Genomic DNA, 18,875 nt, shown 5'->3' with positions numbered 1-18,875 from the left:
TATCTCATCTACTTACCTAAACTTGTAGATGTAATGATATTAATCAAGATGTATTGTGTCCAAATCTTCTCAGAATAAGGTTATCCGAATATGTTAGTCAGTAAAGTATATATCAAGCCATCAAGTACTTTAAATTTAATATATATATATATATATATAATTTGTATTAAAAATTAGTTTGTTTGAGTTAAAAATAAGAATATTTTTTATAAAAAAAAATATAAATTGGAGTTTCAAATTATACTTAACTAATATAAGTTGATGGAGATTAACTATAATAATATATATGCAAGATTTTAGGGTTTTGGGGGATATTATATGCACATACTAATGTTGGTTTAAGAGCGTAATTTCAATCAAAGTCTTTTTTTAAGGAATTAATTGATTTCATGTAAACTAATTTTTATGTTTGGATACATTAAGTGCTTTCAGTATATTTTTCTTTTCTTTTCCATCTTTAAATTGAGGACTTATAAGGGGAAATATAAAAAATTGAGAAAGAAATATAAAATTGTAAAATCTAATACTTTCCTCATATAAAGTCTTTGTTGAAGGTCAATATTTCATATATATATGGTTATCCTCACCAAGCCATGGGTTGAATAAAGGGACTAGCATGCATTATGATTCAAGATTCTTTAGACTTGGAGCTATCATACTATATCTTTTGCTTCCAAGATCTTTAATGATTCTCTATTACAGTCACTTGAGAATATAATCTTATATATATATATATATATATATGTATATTGAAGTTAAATCTGCACAAAAGCAAAGGAGAAAAGACTTGAGGTGGATGAACATCCACTGCAAATAAAGATCTGCTTGTCCACCTACAATCTACAAATTATCATCACAGCTACTGCCTTCCTCATGTAACTGTGTACTCTTCTTGCATAAAAAGGCAGGGGAAGTGAAAAAGGTAGAGAGCAAAAGTGAAGCACTTGATCATCATCATCATCTTCCAAGCCTCGATACTTCATTTTGCCAAGTGATAATGACACATTATTAACAAATGCTTCTTAATTATAAACATCATAATGACACACAAATGCTTCTTAATTGAGTTATAACAGGCAGCTGTGGTCTCTGGAAGTGCAGCAATCACAGTTGAAACCACAGCAATTTGATGGACAACACTGGCGCAAATGTGAAGGATTTCCATCTCCTTTGATAAATCTTTTTACCTCACTGTGCATGCAAGAAACGTCACCATGATGGCTTCCCCTGATCACCAATCAAATCAGTCAACTCTGTGGATGCCGAATACTAATTGTTCTATGAATTCTCTCACATCTTCTGACAGGAATAGCTTTCTGTGGAACGAAGAACCTAATTTCATCTCTATGCAGCCTTCTAGTACTTTTCGTTGCCATTGATCTGCATGCGTCGACTCTTTCCCGATGAGACAACAGAGCACTGCAGTAAATCTCTGTGGCAGCTTCTCTGTTTAGATGTCGAATCTGTACCTTAGCATGAGTGCTGCATGGAAGTAATCCGTATTTAATGTCTCGGTGTTTGATAGCTAGAGGTCTTTGCCCTGTTTAAGCGTCAAACCTACTCGAGCCCATGGATTTCAAGTCAAGGATGCACGAGGCCATCTTAAGCAACATGGAGACCATGGATTTCCTACCTAAAGGAAATAAATTTCTCGTAGTTATATTGTTCAGATTATCTTGTTTTGTCCCTGCAAGTAGAGATCCATCTTATGCTGTTACGATTGAGATTCCCGGTGCAAGTGAGACGGGAAGAAAGGAAGAGAAGGAGCTGAGCCAGTAACCTGCAGTAGTGAGCAGCTATTTGAGTTGTTCCTTTGGCCATTCCAATGCTCGCTTGAAAGTTGTGTGAAGAGTGGAAAGCCCGCAACCCCACACTCAACTCTCTCTCTCTCTCTCTCTCTCTCTCCCTCTGCCCCAGTCGACAACAGCCAACCTATCTCATGATACATGTTATTCTTCTCGCCCTCCTACTTTATTCCTTTGCCACCCTCACGCGCATCATGTACACTCCAAGCTGTCCTTTAATCGCTCACGTAATTGTGGTAGAAGCATCTGCAGGAAATATAAAACAGTTCGATGCTTTTGTTGCGAGAAGCAAAAACATGCCATGGAAACTGGCAACGACGGGTAGGTGTTTTCTTTGGTATAGCAAGAGTTTCCAATGCTCCACCAAATAGCTTCTGCGGGATCCGGTTCAATTTCTTCTTGTTCCGGTTCGAACCGCCTACAAAGTGTGCAATTGGACCCAAACCGAACCGCGCACTTCGATCGAAGCCGCTCTTCGCGCAGCCCAGACCAGGAGGAGTAACGCGCAGAGAAAGCTTCGCGAAAGGATGAGAGCTCGAAGAAGGGAAAGGGTGAAGAAAAGCTTCTGCATTCCTCCCCTGTTTGAGGGCAATATCAACAACATAATCAAATCACCAGCTTTATCCAGTGTTAGACTGGAAGAGGAGGAGTTGAAGCTTCTTAGTTTATCTCAAAACTTCGACACTTTTTGTGTTTCTGTGTCTTTAGGCTTAGTTTGCTCTCTCTTTGTGCTGTGGGTAGAGAGAGAGAGTGCTTAGATTGCATGCTTGCCACACGTTGAGGTAGGGAAAGGAACTTCAGTATCGGAAATGGCGGATAGCTCAACGTCGTCGTCCGCTGGCGCCGGCAGGTTAAGGTCGATAAGGCCGAAGCTGCGGACGTAGTTGGTGACGGCGGGGACAGGGGAGGTGCTCGACGGCGATTTGTTGGTGACAGAGGACACAAAGTGCGACCTCTTGTGGCCGCCGAGAGCTTGGCCGGAGCTGAAGACTCTGAAGCAAAAGGGGCACTCGTAGACTCTGGCATCGGAATTGGTGTCGACGCCGTCGGTCGAGCTGGCGACACGGCGTTCCACGGCCGGGACACAGCCGTTTATTCTCTTGTGGCTCGCCCGGTGGCCGCCGAGCGCTTGGTACGACCGGAACACCTTCTTGCACGCGTCGCACTGGTGCCGACTCCTTCCCCTCCGGAGCGGGGGCCGCGATCGGGCGGCGGCCCAGGAGTCGCGGGAGAGCATCATCAGGCAGAGGGCGACGTCCTCGTCGGGGGTCGCCTGCGAGACGGAGCTCGCCGGCTCCGCATCCGGTTGATCCGGCAAAAGGGCAGTGGCCCCAAGGCGGCGCTTCTTCGTTCGGAGGCGACGGGCGCGTGGTGACTCCGTCTCGCTCTCCGAGTCTGGAACGACGACGCAGGGGCCAGCTGGCTCGTCGGCGGCGAAGGAAGAAGAGGAGGAAGAGGAGAACTCTGAGTCCACGAGCCGGAAGTTCTTCCGGAGGTTCACCCGGAGGCCATAAGAGAGTCCCACCTCCACCGCCTCCTCCTCTTCCACGTCGCCCTCCGCCGCAGCATGACCAGAGGAGACGGAGGAGTGGGAATCTCCAGGGCGGCACGACCTCGACCGAGGGGCTGTGGAGGTGACGTGAGAGCGCATGTGACGGCCAAGAGCGTAGCCGTCGGAGAAGCGGCCGAAGCAGACGTTGCAAGTGCGCCCGTCCATCGAAGCAAACAGTAGAGGAGCACCGGAGATCAACCTAAACTGGGAAGCTCTTCTTCTTCACAGAGGACGAGGAGAAGGCAAGTGTTGAAGAAGAGAGGGAGCTAAAACAGTGCAGGGTGACAAGCATTCCTCCACCACCTCACCACAAGAAGAGAAGGAAAAGGAGAGAGATGAAATGAAAAGAGGAAGAGAGAGAACAAGTGGAGTGTATCTTTCGGCATTTGGAAGTCAAGACACGGAGGGAAGGCATTAAAGACATTATGGGAACCGCATCTGCACGGTTGCATGCATCTTTCTTATCCCCTCTCCCTCCACTGTGTTTGCGACGACGGTGCACGAAACATGGGAAAGTTATCAAGGGTTCCTCCGGAATCAAATGCCATACCCATCCCTTTCTTAGTACTAAACCAACAAATGTTAATTACTTCATGTAAGTGTACATTATTTTTCTTTCTAAAAACATTGGGCAATTTAGTTTCCCCTCATATAAGTGTATATATTGCATTATAATTAATTTCCACTTTCTACTGTAAGCTAATGTTGACTTGAAATTATAAATTACATCACTGTTCTTTAAAGCGGATATGGTCAAATATAAGCAGTTACAATTAATTATGCAGCAGCTCAAAGTCAAAACTACTGTGATGACAACATCTCATCTCTTCTCTGAGTTCCAATTTATGGAGCTGCAATTTGTGATTTGTATTTAACTCAAACAAACTGAATTTGTAGTTGGAATTGGAATCAGATCAATTCTAATAGAATCGTCAGAAAAATAAATAAATAACAAAGCAAAATATAATTTGGTGGAGTCTCTTTTCGAGTTGGGTGGGTGGATGGGTGGGTCCATCGAATTTTAAGAACATATGGGTGAGACAAGTCCGGAGGACGATAACCATCAAACTGTATATGTCTAACCGGAAACTAACTGAGATCTAAACCCAATAAATTCGTGAATCCAACATGAGAAGCACACGTAGGTTATCGAGTCGAGTCTCAAATCCATAAACATGATGGGGTGTATTGAGTTGACACATTTGTTCCCATAGTGATAACGGGGAGGGGGGGAACACATGCGTGTATACGCAACTAAGAAGAATACGCAGACCAGTCCTTCATGATCATGTCGGCAACGAGTACGACATAAGAGTGCCATCAGATTGCGGTAGCTGATCACTTTCTTGACTTCAAAGACGAGCGGTCGTCACATGTTGGGTTGGACTCGGAAGCCTTCTTCAAGTGGAGTTTTCTCGTGGAATTGAAGTGTGTTGTCTTCCACACTGTGGCCATGGAGCTCTGTTGTCTTCTAAGGAAATGGCGTTCGAGAAAAGGGAAGCTGAGACAAGGCGATGGATGCCGAAAGAGAGAGGAAAAGTAGAACATATATGACTAGAAGATTTAGGAGAGAGGACGATAAAGAGAGAAATTAATCAACTCTTTGACCATGCAAATGGCTTAAAGATCATCCTGATGTCAAAGCCAACTGAAGTGAGATGTTGACTTGGTCTAAATTTGATTACCTGCACATACACTATTATAGATTGAATATAAGCTCAAAAACTTATAGATTGAATATTATCAGCATAATGATGTCAAAACTTATATCATTTTATAATTTTGTTATTAATAATATATTGTATATTTTCACTCATTTAAAGATAATGATAATATATTTATCATTGCTTTTTAAAAAAATCATATTATTAAATTTTGATGATGAAATAGTCCATTAATCCAAATAGATGCATGATCACGATGATGTCAATAGCTCTCAATCAAACTAACCAAGCTGAATGACCTTTAGAAGCCTTCTATTTGATCCTAAAAGGCTAACTGATCTCCATCTTGATTCTCAAATGTCTATTGTAGAATCTTTTGAAGCCTCAAAGATCTATTTGATCCTAAAAAGTCCACTTACTTCGATCTCGATCATGATCAAACTCATATTAGGGTAGCCTTTACTCAAATAAGGGCAATCATCAAACAAAAGGGGTATAGTAGTCCTTCAAGGAAAGTCCTAGCCGCTAGCATCCTATAAGAAAAGTCTTTAAATCCTAAAGAGAACCAAAAGAAGTCTCTTGCAAACCTCAACCTACTATAACTTTTTCAACTTAAAAAATAAGAAGAGAACGAGGAGAATAGAGATGGGGAGGGTTATATATAAGTTCCAATAGTCAAAGCTTTGCATCAAAGCTTCATCTGTTGGCAATTCAAACCTCAGAAAGAGACTTCAACGATAAAAAAGGAGAAGATCAAAACTGATCGTGACACACAAACTATCGAGAGCATCTATGTGTTGTCCAAAGACAATCTATGTTCTTATACATCCATGAGCTTTCTATCACGTTTTAAGGTCATAGTTTTAAGTTTGGTGGTTAGCACTTTAGCTTTACAAGCAATATGGTTGTTTTCTTTTGGTTTTATACTTAGTTTTTCTGCTATATTTTTCTTCTTTATTAAAACTTCTATCCGAAAAGTGATATCGGTTGACAGATCATCGAACCCGAACCTTATATAGATCAAGTGATATCAGAACAACATTCTTATAGATGATAACTATAAAACAATGATACAAAACTTTTAAAGAAGAGCTACAGGAGTTGGAGTCTAAGCCACACTCACTACAAGGAAGAAACATCGATGAGATGGTAGCCAACCATCCAACAATTTTGGCTAGCATTATTGCCTAGATGGCGATAATTGGCCCAGCATATGAAGACCGTCAAGAGCTAGATGCAAGCCAAAAATAATCCTATAGCTAAAGATAAATAAGCAAATAGTGTCACAGCAAAAGAGAGAGAGAGTCGTTTCTATCTAAGACATGCAACTACGAAGAAAATGTTACTGAATAGAACATCACAATAAGAACTCGACCCCATCACATCAAGGCTCATATCAACATACGTTCCTACGATGGCTCAATCAACACTAAGGTATTAGACTCATGGATAGATCAACTTAATATTTATTTTGATCTATATTATTATAACAATGAGGATAGGGTGATGCTTATCGACTCAAGCTAATTGAACACATGCTCGTATGGTAGAAAGCCTATCTTCAAACTAATAGCGATGAAGGCATGTCATGAACATAATTCAAAAGGCTTATACTAGAATAATTCTACCATATAGAGTATATCAAAAAAAGATGAAGGAAGTGACATTAACTACACCAAAGAAGGGACTATTTCATGCATGAATACACCATCAAGTTTTGACAACAAGTGGTGATACTCAAAATTTTTCTTAACAATCACTTGACGATGATGAAATACACCCATTGGCCTCTATGAACAGATTCATGCAGAATGGAGTCCCATCAGATTATATATTTTTTAGATCACTAATAATATGACAATGGTAATCGAGAGAATGAACCACACCTGTACTAAGAAGCTTGCGGATAAGGCTAAAGGGAGCTACCAAAAGAACTCTTCCCAAAATAATAGTCGAAGAACGATCAAATATGAATTTGAGTCTATTGCTAATGTCTATACTGAAGGTTATAGCTCAAATCCAACTCTCGATCTAGAAATTCAAAAAGAATTATTCACTCTTAAGATCTAAGTGAAACAAGAGGTCATTGATGTGATCGTTAATTTCAAAAGCCAAAAGAACCTTATCTCAATGAGCTTAGTCAAGAAGCTCGACATAGATACGACATCGCATCTGCACCCGTATCATCTTGGATGGCTTTATGATGATGTGGAGACAAAGATCAACCAACAATTCAAGATTCACTTTGCCATTACAAAGGAATTCATCAATGAGGTGATCGTGTGATATGGTTCCACTTGATATATATCAAGTTAATTTTGGAATCTCTATTTATGAGATCGAAATGTCATTTACTTTCACTAACCCTAGAAGTATAAACTCTAGAAGGATGGAAGGAAATTCTTGTCACAGGAGATGAGATTGGTTCAACGGAAGACTTGATATTCATCGGCCAAGGAAAGAGGATGGTGAATGCTCATCGAAAGCTTATGGCTCTCACTTCTACATGCAAGGCCTTCCAACATAATGAAAGAAGAGTAGAAGCCAAAAGGGGTAATAGTAACCTCAAAGCCCGAAGAAGTCCAATAAAGCCCTCGAGTCGATAAAGAACCCTATCAAAACAGTGCATAAATATGACATGGTCAGGTAAAATGACACCAACCACATCGACGAACCAAAATAAAATATTCAACCTATAGATGGAGAGAGAAAAAATTACTAAACAAGATTCAATGGGGTATCAATCGCCTAATTGAGAGAGTTATGACTAAGGAGGATCTCAATAGCTCTTAATCAAACTGGCTAAGCTCTATTGAAGGGGCTCTTGAAGTTTCAAAGTCCTATTTGGTTATGAAAATACCATTTATTTTAATCTAAATCTTGATTGGACTCAAATTAGGATAGCCCTTACTCAAATAGAAGTAGCTACTAATGAAAGTGCAATACCCAAGGAAAGTCTTTAAACCTTAAGGATTAAAGAGAATCAAAAGAAGTCCCTTGCAAAGCCTAGTCGACCCTAGCTTTTCTAATCCTGTAAGAGAGGAGAGAGGAGAAAAGAGAGAGAGGGTTTTGCACAGCTACAACCCATCTTCTAGCCACAACCTTCTTATTCAATGTTCCAAAGGCCAAAGATCTACATCAAAACTTCATCCAACTACTATGAGAAATCCCCAAAGCCTACTGCTTGCTACCTGCTACATACTACCTACTGTTTAAACCTCATGAGGAGGTTCTAGTAGCAAAAGAGAAGGAGGAGATCAAAATCAACCATGATATATAAATTGTTGAGAACATCTAAGATTCTTTAACATTTCCGATTAACATGGATGAAAAAACTCAACTTACTCATATTTAATGATTATCATTAACTAATTTAAAATTATAAATACATAAAGCATGAATTAACTAAAATATCACTTACAATAATATGGTAGTTTCAAGGAGTAATGATAATTAACTAATAGAATATAGGGTGAATTCTCGTAAAAACCTTATAACTTTAAGAAATTTTTAAAAGTTTTCACATAGCTCACCTTTTCTCAAAATAATCATTTTGTCCCCATTGTCTACCACCATCGTCCCTAGCCATGCCTTCACTCACTAGTCACCTCTCTCGTTGTAGCTGACCCATCTAGTGATGGAGACACAACAATCCTCGTCGGATCAGTGATGGAGGTATAGCCTCTACTGTCTCTCCATAGTCAACGATGGAGGTTACATGCAAAGTTCACTCTCATCGCCCTCGCTTGTGGTTGATAACGACAGGGGATTGCGAGCAATGGCGAGGGCACACCTCCTCTTTCCTCACCGATAATCGATGGTGAGAAGGTTGCCTCGTCCCTCCATGACTGGTGACAAAGGTTGTGGGCATGGATGGGCTGCCTCCTTTCCTCCTCTGCAGAGTGTCATTATCATTAGGTCCAGTGGGATTCGATAGGGGTTGCTGCACCTATGTCATTGGGTGGGGGGGATGTGTTAGTTGTTCTTATTGATGATGACATTACATGCCAACCATCGAGGGTTATTGCGCCTTTGTTGCTGCGCATTCGATAGGGGTTGCTGCACCTATGTTGTTGGGTGGGTTGTGGAGGTTGTGCCTCTATCACTAAGCAAGTATGGTGAAGAGATCCACTCAAAAATAGGGGTGGCCAACGAACGGAGGTGGTGGTGGGTCCGATGAAGGTAAGATAAAATGATCTTTTGTAGGGCATTCTACCAAAAAAAAATTCAAAGTTGGAATCCTTTATTAAAAATTCTTAAAGTTACAAGTTTTTTTTCAGAAATTCGAAATACAATATATATATATATATATATGCTAAAATTAAATCTTAGAAGAATTATAAAAAAAGCCACTAAATTTGGAGGATGTCTATATGTACAATTTTGCCTTTTATTTATTTATTTATTATCCTTTTCTTTGTTCCAAATCGTTTTGAAGCCGTTCGGCGGATCCCAACGGCTCTAACGGCGCTTTATATATTTCGAGAATTCCCCGTTGCACTTTGGTGCTCTTCACTTCTTTCATATTCCGTATTTCCGCTTTTCCCACTTCCCTCGTCGGCTCCCCTGACGCGTCTCCTTGTGTTCCTCCTCCCGTGTATCGTTCTAGCAGAGAGCCCCCATGGTCGACTCTAGGGTTTTCGTCGAGCAGCGAGGGAACCCCGCAAGATCCGAAGCGGGGATCGTCTCAAGAATCCTCCTTGAGAATTTCATGCGCCGCCGCTGGCTCGAGAGATCGAATTCGGGGATTGGGTCAACTATATTGCCTGCCAGAATGGGAGTACGCGTTGATTGCAACCTCTCTCCCTTTCTTTTTTTCTTGAATTCCTTTGTGCATTAAAGGGAATAGGGTTTGTTCTGTAGGTGGAATGGGTGCGACGATGACACTCCTATGTAAGCTAGGGCGTTCTCTTTGAAAGATTCCATGAAGATGGGATGCAGGTATACTTCATACCCTGTTCCAAATCTTTAATGCGTCATTGACAAACTTACCCCCCTTTTATCGATTTCTTGTGCTGATTTCTGGCGTGCATTTTGTTTTCTTGATGTCGGTTCTCTGTCTCTTGTCTTGTTTGTTTCTTTGTTGAGTGCGGAGTATGTGATTTAGATGTCATATTTTATTAGTAATGTAGTCATTTTGATATCCCGTTGCTTGGATGAATGATGACGCGCTTATCGCTGCAAGTTGTAGCTTTGATTGGAAAATTAAAAATTTTAAACAGCTAAGTAGATAGGCTTTCCGTCGAGTCTTCAATCTTTCTGTTACTGCAATCCAGATAATGTCTGTACTGATTAACAATACTAGTTAATTTTTTCCCCTTAATTGTTTCTTGTGTGTTCTTAATATTCTATTTCTGCCTCTTTTTCATCCAACTTGCTTGATCTTAGAGGAATTTTATTATCAGTCTCTTGATCTCAGGCTTGCATATCAATAATTCACCGAGTTTTCACTTGGTCTATTTGTGCTGATGAGATTACTAGAAACAGTCATATATGGCTATATATGTCTAAAATCTGGACAAAGAAATGGAGCATAATGATATAGTTTAGATCCAATTAGGTACTGAATTTCTATTTATTCTATCTATGCCTCTTCTTGATCCATATTATTTGGTCTCAGGGAATTTTATTATTATTATCTTGATCTCAGGCTTGAAGATCAAGAATTCTTTGAGTTTTCACTTAGTCTATTTGTGCCGATGAGATTACTAGAAACAGTCATTCATGGCTATAGATGTCTAAAATTTGGACAAAGAAATGGAACATAATGATATAGTTTAGATCCAATTAGGTATTGAAGAAAAACCTAGCACAATTACATGGTGACATTGCCCATAACATAATTTATTGTGTTTGCCACATGGTACTTCTTGTTATGGTACACTACCATGACAAATTTTATTTTTGCTAAAGAAAATTCTTTTCATGTTAGAACATTTTTTTTTTCCAATTTAAGATTGGAATTCCATTGCAGTCTAGATGTAATGATGTGAAAGGTTCATTGTTAGTTCTCTTAAACTTACATGTCTCCTTTGATAGAAAACGAAAGAAAAGAAAACAGAAGAACATTTTCTTTCCTGCTGTCTGGTTTAAAAAAATCAAGAAGAAATCCACAGTTTTTTTCTCCCAAATTTATTTGATTTTCCTACAGTTGTTGATTCTCCTAAACTTTGTAAACAGATATGATTTTCATATGTTTTTGTATTCCTTTTGCATATCTAAGTTCTTGTTTTCTTGATATGTTGTTGCACAATCAGATGATCAGAAAGTGATCCTGGCAAAATCAAATTAGAAAGAATCTAGATAACTAAGAATGTGCCCTATTGGCTTTGTTGAATAAAAAATTATCCCTTCCCCAGCAGCCTTTTTCCTCCGTTATATTTGGTTATGTACCTGATAAGCTTCCATTTAATCTGTGTTTTCTAGGATGCTATGACCTGGAACCAGTTTTGTAGGATGCTATGAGCTGGATGTTCATCTTCGAAACTCCTATAGATTTTGGGATGGCTAAAGGCTGAGTAGATATTCATCACTAAAGGAGTCCACTCCAATCAGAGTTGAAGTTACTAGTGGAATCATTTTTTTCACTCAGCCATTGAGCACTGGACCAACCTAAACTCGTTCGACCCATAAATGTGTCCACTGTTTTGATGGCTGCACCTCGGGGTTGAGTGTTTTCTTGACCTAAATAAAATATGAGAAGATTAAAAAGCTTTTGCTAGCCTAAACAGGCAACAACCACATTAATGATTGTTAAACCTCATAATGGTGCTCATTTAGTCCTTGTTCTTGTCGACCAATATCATGTTCTTCCATCGTGTATTATTTGCAAGTTTTGTTGATTCCATCTGACTTCATTGTCATGGATTCTGTTCCCCAGGGTGAAAGGAAAAAAATCGGTGCACTCAATTTCCAGGGTAATTTACCACCGCAGAGCTACTCACGATCCTCTCAATATTTATTCTCATGTCAGGTAAGTCGTGGCCTTACTCTCATGTCATGTGGTCGCAATATGTCTGTCTGTCTTTAGCTTGTCCAGTTGACTCGGTGACATTGAAGTACCCACCTGTTCTTAACAAGATGTGATTTAATGCATCCGTCGTCAACAAAACTCAACGGGTGGCGCAAAGTGGCTCCTCCCTCATTTGAAATAAATTTTGGGATCGTGCCCTTGCAATTCAAAATCCCAGGCATGGGCATGAAACAGTTGGCACGTCATTTGTTTGTGTGTCCATGTACAGTCGTCCTCGTCCCCAAAGCGAAAGGGCGGCCAAGGGGATTCGAGCCTTTTCTTACTGAAACCCCGAATAATTAGTATTAAAATTAATCACTTCGCACATCAATCATCAATCCTCCACTCAACATGCATATTTAGTATTAAAATTAGATAATCTAATTATATATGTACTTATCCATGTGGTTAACATCGTTTTTTGTTTCATTGTCTGCTTTAGTTAAAAGGAGTGGGGGGAAGTCCAAAAGGCAGCGGAAAGAGAGCGTGATTTCAACACAAATCCATGCCGTCCGTTCGGCATAGTCAATCCAACCTTAGGGTGTTCCGGTAATTATCTCCGACCAAATGTCCAAAGTCATAGTCTTATGTTTTGGTGATGGAGAAATAATATGATTATTATATACAATTTTTATGCTATATATTTATTTATTTATTTATTTTAAATTTTTTAATATTTTTAAAATATCATTTTGTAATTGAACATAAATAATCACTTCTTCTTTTTTTTTTCTCCTCCTTAGAGGACAATATAAGGGATGATAAGTGAGGTCAACACGATGATCAACATCAATGAGCATGGGTTTGGAAGCGATGATCGATGATAGATATGAATTGGGAGTTATAGATAAAAAAAATTGATGTCGAAGATAAAAAGGTCGATAGGTAACGATTGAAAAAGATATAGATAAAAAAGGATAAAATTAAAATTAGAGGAGTTCTAAAAGTAAAATATTATTTAATTAATTTTTTAAAATATAAGTAATAAAATATTAATAATAAATAAATAAATATTATTTTTAAATTTTTAGAAAAATTGAATAATAAAAAGACTCTACATAATAAGGTTCATTAATAAATACATAAAAGAAAGACGGGCTCGGCTTTGACGCTCCCCGGAAGCTGCAGACCGTCAACAAACAAAGTCCCGCCACATAACAACAAGAACTAAAACCGTTGCAGGAATTTTTTTTGTTCCACCGGTCTCCAGTGACCCTCCTGCGTGGGTCCCCGCACGGGCATCCTGCATAACCTGGCGGGTGAGCCACGAATGGGTCACGAAGTGTTGTGTTTTGTTTGTTCTGCCCGAATTAGATGCGTGCATATATATTTTTTCTCTTTTTTGTTTTTTTTGCTTAATTCCATGTCCTCCCGTCCCGACCGACTAAGCTCATGAGAAGAACAAGGCGCTTCTGCGCGTCTATTTCTCCCCGTGGAGATCAAAGTCGTGTTTAATTAAGTCGGAGCGTGAAACATTTTGCCACCGAGTTCCCTCCCTCCCTCCCTCTTCTGAAGAGATGTATATCGTTCACTTTCTATAGAGAGAGGAAACCAGATGCTTTGAACGGAAGGTAGGGGAAACGAACAGCAGCACGCGCCCCTTTGGCACATAGATAAGATGGCGATTCAGAGGGGAAGCACCCTGCTCCCCGCCGCGGCCTCCGCAGTCTCTCGCCGGAACCCTTGATGTACTATGCCCACTACCACAACCGCCTGAGGAGCTGGCCTAACACTTGGTTCGCTGCCGCCGCCGTTGACAAACCCCTCAAGCATGTGGTCTTCAAGATGCAGCTCAGTGACCAAACCCCTACCATAGAAGATCCCGCGCCGCGGCAGCGGCACGGCGGCGACGGCGGCGGCGGCGGCGGCGCCGACCTCACCGCGCTGTTCTCCGACAAGCTCCTCCTCCGCATCCTCGCTGCCGTACCGGACCCCCTCCGCCTCCCCGCCTCCCTCGTCTGCAAGCGATGGCTCCGCCTCGTCGGCCGCCTGCGCCACTCCCTTACCCTCCTCGACTGGTCCTTCCTCGACCGCGGCCGCCTCTTCCTCCGCTTCCCCGACCTCGCTGAGCTCGACCTCGTCCCTGGCTCCTTCGCGTCCCCTTCGTCCGTAGCTGCCAGGGGCCGCGTCCTGCTTTCCTGGGGTCCTTTCTCTGTCACGGTCGACACCAACGCCGACTCTCCTGTAGGTGAGTGCTGCTTCCTCGACCCGGACGTCATCGATCGCGGCCTCGAGACCGTCGCCCGCAGCTGCCCTGGCCTTCGGAAGCTCTCCCTCGTCGCCAGTGACTCGGAGGCCGGCCTCATGGCGATCGCTGGAGGGTGCGACACTATGCAGGAGCTGGAGCTCCATCGGTGTTCCGACCTAGCCCTCCGCTCCATCTTCGCCTTCAAGAACCTCCAGATACTGCGGCTGGTGGGATCCGTTGACGGGCTCTACTGCGGGCCTCGCGTCACCGACATTGGGCTCACCATACTGGCCCATGGGTGCAAGCGGCTGGTGAAGCTGGAGCTCAGTGGGTGTGAGGGTAGCTACGACGGGATCTCTGCCATAGGGCGGTGCTGCATGATGCTTGAGGAATTGACGATCTCCGACCACCGGATGGACGATGGTTGGCTGGCGGCATTATCCTTCTGCGGAAACCTGAAGACTCTGAGAATGCAGAGCTGTAGGAGGATAGATGCTGATCCAGGGCCATCGGAGCACCTCGGGACATGCCCGGCCGTCGAGACGCTGCAGATGCACCGGTGCCAGCTGCGGGATAAAAGAAGCTTACAAGCACTGTTTATGGTGTGCGAGGCAGTTAGGGATGTTGTGTTTGAACATTGTTGGGGGTTGGACAACAACATGTTCGCGCTTGTGAGCATTTGCAGGTATGTATGTTTCTTAGATTTACCCCCTAATTTGCTGTCATTTTATGATAGTAATTGTTGCCATTTCTTCGTTTTAGCATTTGCAGGTATGCATGTTTCTCTATGTTTCTTGTATTTACCCCCTAATTTTCAGTCGTTTTATGATAGTAATTGCTGCCATTTCTTGGGTTTGATGATGTAGTAATTGCTGCCATTTCTTGGGTTTGATGATGTAGTAATTGCTGCCATTTCTTGGTTTTGATGATGTGCCGGAAACTGTATGGTTCCATAGTCATAGAAAAGCACATTACAGAAGCTGAAGATCAAATTTGGTCCAAGTTATAACTTCACTCCTAGACTATTTTTCCTGGACCGCTCAGCTAACTTTGCCACTGAGGAAACTTCAAGTTTCTGATGTTTGCAATTGCCAGCAGATTGGCAGCCAGTCATGGTTAAGGCACACAGGCTGCCAATCTCCTTTATGATCAGTGCAGCACAATGTGCACCTTTTGGTGTTGTTGCCAGGGAGCTACCATATGAAGCTTGCTGCAACACAACTCATCGTCGGAGTTTAATTGCCTGTTGGTGACTATTTGTTATGTCGCCTATACTGTAGCGGTAACAGTCATCATCCTGAATCACTTTTTATTTTGATTTCTCAGTTCATCAGATCTTTATAAGTCAATCTTAGTCTTTGTCCACGTCCAAATACTAAGTCGGCTTTGATACCAAATGTCACGACTCGACTGACCAAAATGTTTAAGCTGGAGTTATCATAGTACACTCATCATATCCTTATAAGTCAATATTAATTTTTATCCATTTCCGATGTGAGATTAATTGGGGGTGTTACATAGGGCTTCTATCGATTGCTTTTGTAATTACACTTTATCTCATGCAGCTTTAAACTAAGTGTAAGGGAAATTGTTTTCTCCACAGAGATGCAGTTGTAATAGGTTTAAAGTTACATTTTGAACTAAGTCACTGCTCAATGATGTAAGGTTGGAATGGTTGGATAAATAAATCACTTTCAAGTGGTGCCAAATATGGTTTATAATTGTGTGTGTGTATATATAAACACACACACACACACACAAAGTTACTGTATATGGTTTGATGTAACTGAAGAATTTCTAACTCGTCAATTGATTCAATATGTGCATATATGCAGAAACTATATTCAAATATGTGCAGCTTTTTTGTTTAATCCATTTATTTTGAACTTGAAGAGCTGACCCCTTTGGTTGTCTTGATAACTCCACTTGCTTTCTTTTCTGGGTTCGGGGTTAAAAGTAATTGTTATTTGTGTTTCTCCAAGTCCTTACTGTTTCATCAGTTCACATGGCTAGTCCTCACTGGCAGAAACAGAAAAGACAAGTTTAACCACTGAAGTATGTACATGCTGCAAAACTTCTATGGAACCGAATGGATTTGATTTGGCTTGTTTTTAACGTATTTTCTTTTTTTTAAATTTTTTTTGAGATAAGAAATGTACTTTTATGGTGGAATTTGGATGAAGAAACAATACATGTCTACAATTTATGGTGCTTATTATTTTGGGTGGATATTCTTTGAGGAAGAGGTATTTTAAAGTTTGATAATTTTTGTTTTTGAAAAATTTGAATTTAGAAATGATGTATTTCTAAAAGTTTGAAAAATGTTATCAATTGTTTTAGTCATCTGTTTATATTGTATCGAGATCAAAACATTGAAACCGGACAACCAACTAGACCAAGGTGTGTATTTATCGAATTTGCCCAGGAATCAGTCAGACTTGGGCGGTTTTGTTAAGTTTTGGCCAGTTTGAGCTGATCCAGATGAGTACTGGACCATCTTATTTTTGCATTTTAGATTATAGTTAATATTTTCTTTTAATTCTTTGTTTTTGTTGATCACCTTATCACTTTCTCACTATGTTGCATCTTGGTTTATGGAGGCAGATGGACATAGAAATGATTTTGAATGTCTGTTGCTTTTGTAGGTGTGCCATTTTACAATATCTACTTGGGTTTTTTAATACAATATGTCCTATTAAAACTTACAGACACCACTGTGGCCATGGCAGCCATCAATCCATGCAAAAAAAAAAAAAAAAGAAAGGAAAAGGAATCTGTTATCTGCTTATATGATTTTGATGTATGATTGGAAAAATGGCTGTAGCTATTGATACCAGAATCATGCATGAAATCCCAATTTTAGAAGCTGGTGTCTCAGTTTTCTGTGTTCACGTCATCTTATAGCTGCTTTTATGGTTGGTCAGTCTTTTAACTGATAAAAGGTTAGATCTATTTCTTTGGGATGCTACCCTTATAAGATCTGACTATTGCTTATCCTTTTCCTACTTCAATCAATTTATATGGGTGTAATGGCCCACTTCTTATACCATTGATTAGGATTTTTATCTATTCTTTTCACGGAGGGGCAAAGTGGCCCAATGGTTATTTTTATGTGGATAATTGCTTATGATTTGAATTAAATTGCTTAAAATGTTATATTTCTGAAGAGGATTTAATATGTGGCTGATGATGGTTCTAGCGTTAAAATTACGGAACCTATTGTGTAATAGTACATATACCCTTAGTAGCTGGTCCGGTGCAATCAAAAGTCAAAACACTAGTTTTAGTATCTGATTTATGGCTTCATCAGCCAGCTACAGCTTATTTTATGCCTAAAAAGATTGATGTGACATTTATTTGATGCCTGGCTCTTGCTTCTATGTGTATGTGTGGGCGCATATGCATTTGATGCTTGCTAAGTCTGTGTATGTGTTTGTTTTGGTATTGTTTTTCCAAACAGTTATTGCAAGCTATAAAAGACTGATGTCTAAAACATTAAATTTTTTTTCTGTTTGTTCGTCATGAAACACTCAAATGGGCCTCTTGTCGTGTATCTTTGATTTCATTTTATATGTTAATGTTATAGATGGGTTTTCATATGCTCTCTCTGCAGGAGGGTGAAGTTTCTCTCACTGGAAGGATGCTCGCTTGTAACAACTGAAGGTTTCGAGTCGGTAGTTCTATCCTGGATGGATTTGCAGAGACTCACCGTCATCTCGTGCAACAATATAAAGGATGGCGAAGTATCTCCTGCTCTATCAAGCCTGTTCTCAGTCCTCAAAGAGTTAAAGTGGCGACCAGATAGTAAATCTGCCCTTGCAGGGACCGGCATGGCGAAGAAGGGCGCGAGATTTTTCAGAAGGTTGTGAAGTCTCAGATAGTGGTACGTTCATATACCTTCCCTCTCCTCCAAAGGAATAGAAAATTGAACCCAGTGGTCAAGAAGAGGTTGTAGAAGATTTGTGAACCAATTGAGCAGGAAACCTGTGTTTCCAAACTGATACAGAACCATCATTTTGTGGTGTAGCATGCAAAAGTAGTGTTGTACATTTCATGTACACGAGAAGAATGATGAACCAAAGTGCTTCATCGTTAATCATGTATGTGAAGCATCAAAAACTAACTTATAGTGTGTCCTAGCTATCCATGTACAAGGAGAGGATGGTTTTACAGCATCTCAACATACTACACATCAAATTACATATGACTCTATCTTCATTGGTCTCCATCTTGAAGACAACAGCCCAACTCATGGCAAATTGTGTAGGAGAGACTTAACTAGCTAAACTTACAAGCATATTCCCAATATTGAACTGTGCATTACACAGCAGCAGCATTCCATTTGAACTGCAAGCATCAAAGCAGTTTTTAGCGAGAGTTGATCCATTTAACTTTCTGCTGCAAAAGTTAAATAGATCTTCGAGACTTGATCCCAATAAATCCATCACAAGCACACTATAATCACCATCAACACTGAACTATTTCATGTTTGGAATTCCAGCTGCCAAACCAAATAAATAAAAGAAAACAATGAAGATTAAGAAAGTAGAACCAAACAATAATTTTCATTACTTTCTCATTGCAGAATCCTGAAAATTTTCCTGATAAATAGGAAAATGCATAAGAGAAAATATATGCAGGCCATTTCAGGTAT

The 18,875-nt window shown here is 40.4% G+C and overlaps 2 protein-coding genes across 2 annotated transcripts; one reads left to right on the top strand and one right to left on the bottom strand.

The window, feature by feature from the left end:
- Positions 1–2,357: 2,357 nt before the first annotated feature.
- On the bottom strand, positions 2,358–3,780 carry LOC135672508 (zinc finger protein ZAT9-like). The gene has a single exon (XM_065180986.1). It carries the CDS (start codon positions 3,520–3,522, stop codon positions 2,560–2,562), a length of 963 nt encoding a protein of 320 aa, XP_065037058.1. The 5' UTR covers positions 3,523–3,780; the 3' UTR covers positions 2,358–2,559.
- Positions 3,781–9,554: 5,774 nt separating this feature from the next.
- Positions 9,555–18,425, top strand: LOC103984272 (F-box protein At5g51380). The gene is made up of 6 exons (XM_065173504.1): positions 9,555–9,801; positions 9,885–9,962; positions 11,902–11,994; positions 12,476–12,582; positions 13,575–14,906; positions 17,835–18,425. Exons 5-6 carry the CDS (start codon positions 13,720–13,722, stop codon positions 18,088–18,090), a joined length of 1,443 nt encoding a protein of 480 aa, XP_065029576.1. The 5' UTR covers positions 9,555–9,801; positions 9,885–9,962; positions 11,902–11,994; positions 12,476–12,582; positions 13,575–13,719; the 3' UTR covers positions 18,091–18,425.
- The last annotated feature ends 450 nt before the right edge of the window (positions 18,426–18,875 follow it).

The sequence above is a fragment of the Musa acuminata genome, chromosome BXJ1-4, assembly GCF_036884655.1.
Source record: "Musa acuminata AAA Group cultivar baxijiao chromosome BXJ1-4, Cavendish_Baxijiao_AAA, whole genome shotgun sequence".
NCBI classification, from domain to species: domain Eukaryota; kingdom Viridiplantae; phylum Streptophyta; class Magnoliopsida; order Zingiberales; family Musaceae; genus Musa; species Musa acuminata.
Note: the sequence above shows the minus strand (reverse complement) of the source record. Positions and strands in the feature narration are given on the sequence as shown.

Excerpts from the sequence above, each read along its gene's own strand:
- LOC135672508 (XM_065180986.1), bottom strand. The coding sequence starts at position 3,522 with ATGGACGGGCGCACTTGCAACGTCTGCTTCGGCCGCTTCTCCGACGGC.
- LOC103984272 (XM_065173504.1), top strand. The coding sequence starts at position 13,720 with ATGTACTATGCCCACTACCACAACCGCCTGAGGAGCTGGCCTAACACT. Across the intron at positions 14,907-17,834 it reads GCGCTTGTGAGCATTTGCAG|GAGGGTGAAGTTTCTCTCAC; the intron begins GTATGTATGTTT and ends CTCTCTCTGCAG.